This window comes from Merops nubicus, unplaced genomic scaffold (genome assembly GCF_000691845.1).
Source record: "Merops nubicus isolate BGI_N331 unplaced genomic scaffold, ASM69184v1 scaffold32263, whole genome shotgun sequence".
Classification (NCBI taxonomy): domain Eukaryota; kingdom Metazoa; phylum Chordata; class Aves; order Coraciiformes; family Meropidae; genus Merops; species Merops nubicus.
In genome coordinates, this window is record NW_008598764.1 from 1 (window position 1) to 2,298 (window position 2,298).

Consider the following 2,298-nt stretch of genomic DNA (forward strand, 5'->3'; position numbering starts at 1 on the left):
GCTGTGCCCCTCGGTACCCGGCATCCTGCTCACATCCTGCTCTCCCTTCAGGTGCAGCCTCCTGACCCAGCCAGCATCCGTGTGCTGCGGGGACATCAGCTGCCCGTCACCTGCCTGGTCATTTCTCCAGACGACAGGTTCATCTTTTCCGCTTCCAAGGACGGCTCCCTCATCAAATGCAAGTGTTCCCTTGTGACTGGCTCTGGTCCCAGCCTGTACCCAGCAGCAGGGCCGTGGGTGCCCGGGGGGGTGGCTTGGCACCTGGCCCCTCTGGGGACGTGCACACGCGTTGCTTGGAGCTCTGTGGGAAGCTCGTTGGTGCTTTCTGGAGTGCTGGGAGGCTCCCAGGGGCTGACGGTGACGCCCTTCCCACAGGGGATGTGGAGAGCGGGAAGAGGCTGTGTGTGGTCCCTGGAGGGAAGAAAGTCAGCGAGGAGCGGCACATGGGGCACGTGTCCCAAGTCCTCTGCATGGCCATCTCGTCAGATGGCAAGTACCTGGTATGGGGAGAGGGTGCTCACACCTCTGTGTGGGGTGGAGAGATAGCTGTGGGGAGCGCGTCTTCTCCTAGGGAGCTGTGTCTCGTCTCCAGATGTACCTCACTGGGTTAAAGTAGCTCTGGGACAAGAATGGCTCCTTGGGACCAATACAGCACGTGGGGTGGGAGTGGAGGCGGGGGGGCCGCGTGTCCCCGAGGGGCAGGTCTTGGGCATCCCCTGCTCTCTGCCAGGCCACGGGAGACAGGAACAAGCTGATCATGATCTGGGACGCAGCCACCTGCAAGCGCCTGCACATCTTCACCGGGCACCGCGATACCGTCTCGGTAAGTCAGGGGAATCGGCCACGGTGCCTGAAGGGCCGGGCAGCTGCATCCTCCTCAGAGCTCCTCGCTGCCGTGCCCACGTCCGTCCATTCCCCCCGCAGGGCCTGTCCTTCCAGAAGGGCACACACCAGCTGTACAGCGCTTCCCACGACCGCTGCGTCAAGGTCTGGAACGTGGCAGAGAACGCATACGTGGAAACCTTGTAAGAGCTGTGAGGGGCCCCCGCTGACACAGCCACCATGGGATGCCCTGGCTTGCCACAGCTCTTTGCCATCTGCTTCTCCAGGTTCGGGCACCAGGACATCATCACGGGGCTGGACAGCCTGAGCCGGGAGTGCTGTGTGACGTCGGGGGGACGGGACTGCACCGTGCGGCTCTGGAAGATCCCGGAGGAGTCACAGCTCGTGTTTTGCGGGCACCAGTAGGTCTGGGGTGGGAGAGGGGACAGTGGGTAGCTGTGTCCCACCTGGGCAGTGATGTGCAGGTGCCAAGCATCACCAGGAGCTGGCTGGCACCCTGGGGCTGCTGATGTCCCGGTAAGCCCTTGTCTCCTAGATAGGATCCCAAAGCACACTGATAGCTGATGGCAGTTGTCCCTTCTTGTCACAGGGGCTCCATTGACTGCATCCAGCTCATCAACGAGGAGCACATGGTGTCAGGTGCCGATGACGGGTGAGCACAGGGCCGGGACGGTGTCCAGGGTTGCGGGGTGGTGCCCCCTCAGCCCCCTCACCGCTCCCCACCCCGTCAGGTCCGTAGCGCTGTGGGGGCTGACACGGAAGAAGCCGCTGGCATTGGCCCGGCAGGCGCACGGAATGCAGGACGCCCAGGGCCTCCAGCAGCCCTACTGGATCTCGGCGGTGGCCGCCCTGCGCAACAGTGACCTCCTGGCTACAGGTGCGTGTGGCAGCCACTCTGGAGCACGGGTGCAGAGGGGGCCCATCCTGCGCCCTTCCTCAGGTCGTGGTGCATGGCAGTCTCCTCTCTCTGCCCCAGGCTCCCACAGTGGCACTGTGAAACTCTGGAAGTGCAGTGAGGGTTTTCGGAAGCTGGAGCCCCTCTGGGACATCCCCTTGGTATGGATGGGGAGAGGTCGGGGGTGCTGGAGCAGGGCTCTCTTTGTAGGGCCTCCCCTTTCTGGGTAGCAGGAGGAGGCTGTGGGAGCTCCTCATTCCTGCCCTGTCCCCTCCAGGTGGGTTTTGTCAACAGTCTCAAGTTCTCAACAGCTGGTGACTTCCTGGTGGCAGGCATCGGGCAGGAGCACCGGTAGTGTCCCCCTTCCCCCACACTGCCTGGTGGTGCAGTCCCCCCTTCTCTGGGGGCTGGCACAGGGTGACACCCGTCTCTCTTATCTACAGTCTCGGCCGGTGGTGGAGACTCAAAGAAGCCAAAAACAGCATCTGCATCATCCCCCTGAAACAGAGAGCAGCACCCCCCAGCCCCAAAGCCCCTGACAGCTCCTAGCACCCTGGCCC

At 63.3% G+C, this 2,298-nt stretch overlaps 1 protein-coding gene across 1 annotated transcript; it reads left to right on the top strand.

Moving 5' to 3' along the window:
- Positions 1-30: 30 nt before the first annotated feature.
- RRP9 (ribosomal RNA processing 9, small subunit (SSU) processome component, homolog (yeast)) lies at positions 31-2,287 on the top strand (the record flags this gene model as incomplete). The annotated part of the gene is made up of 10 exons (XM_008937171.1): positions 31-178; positions 376-500; positions 731-823; positions 925-1,025; positions 1,110-1,244; positions 1,433-1,495; positions 1,575-1,720; positions 1,820-1,899; positions 2,016-2,089; positions 2,182-2,287. Coding segments are annotated over 10 exons (1,071 nt in total), but the record flags the coding sequence as incomplete, so codon positions are not given.
- Positions 2,288-2,298: the final 11 nt, after the last annotated feature.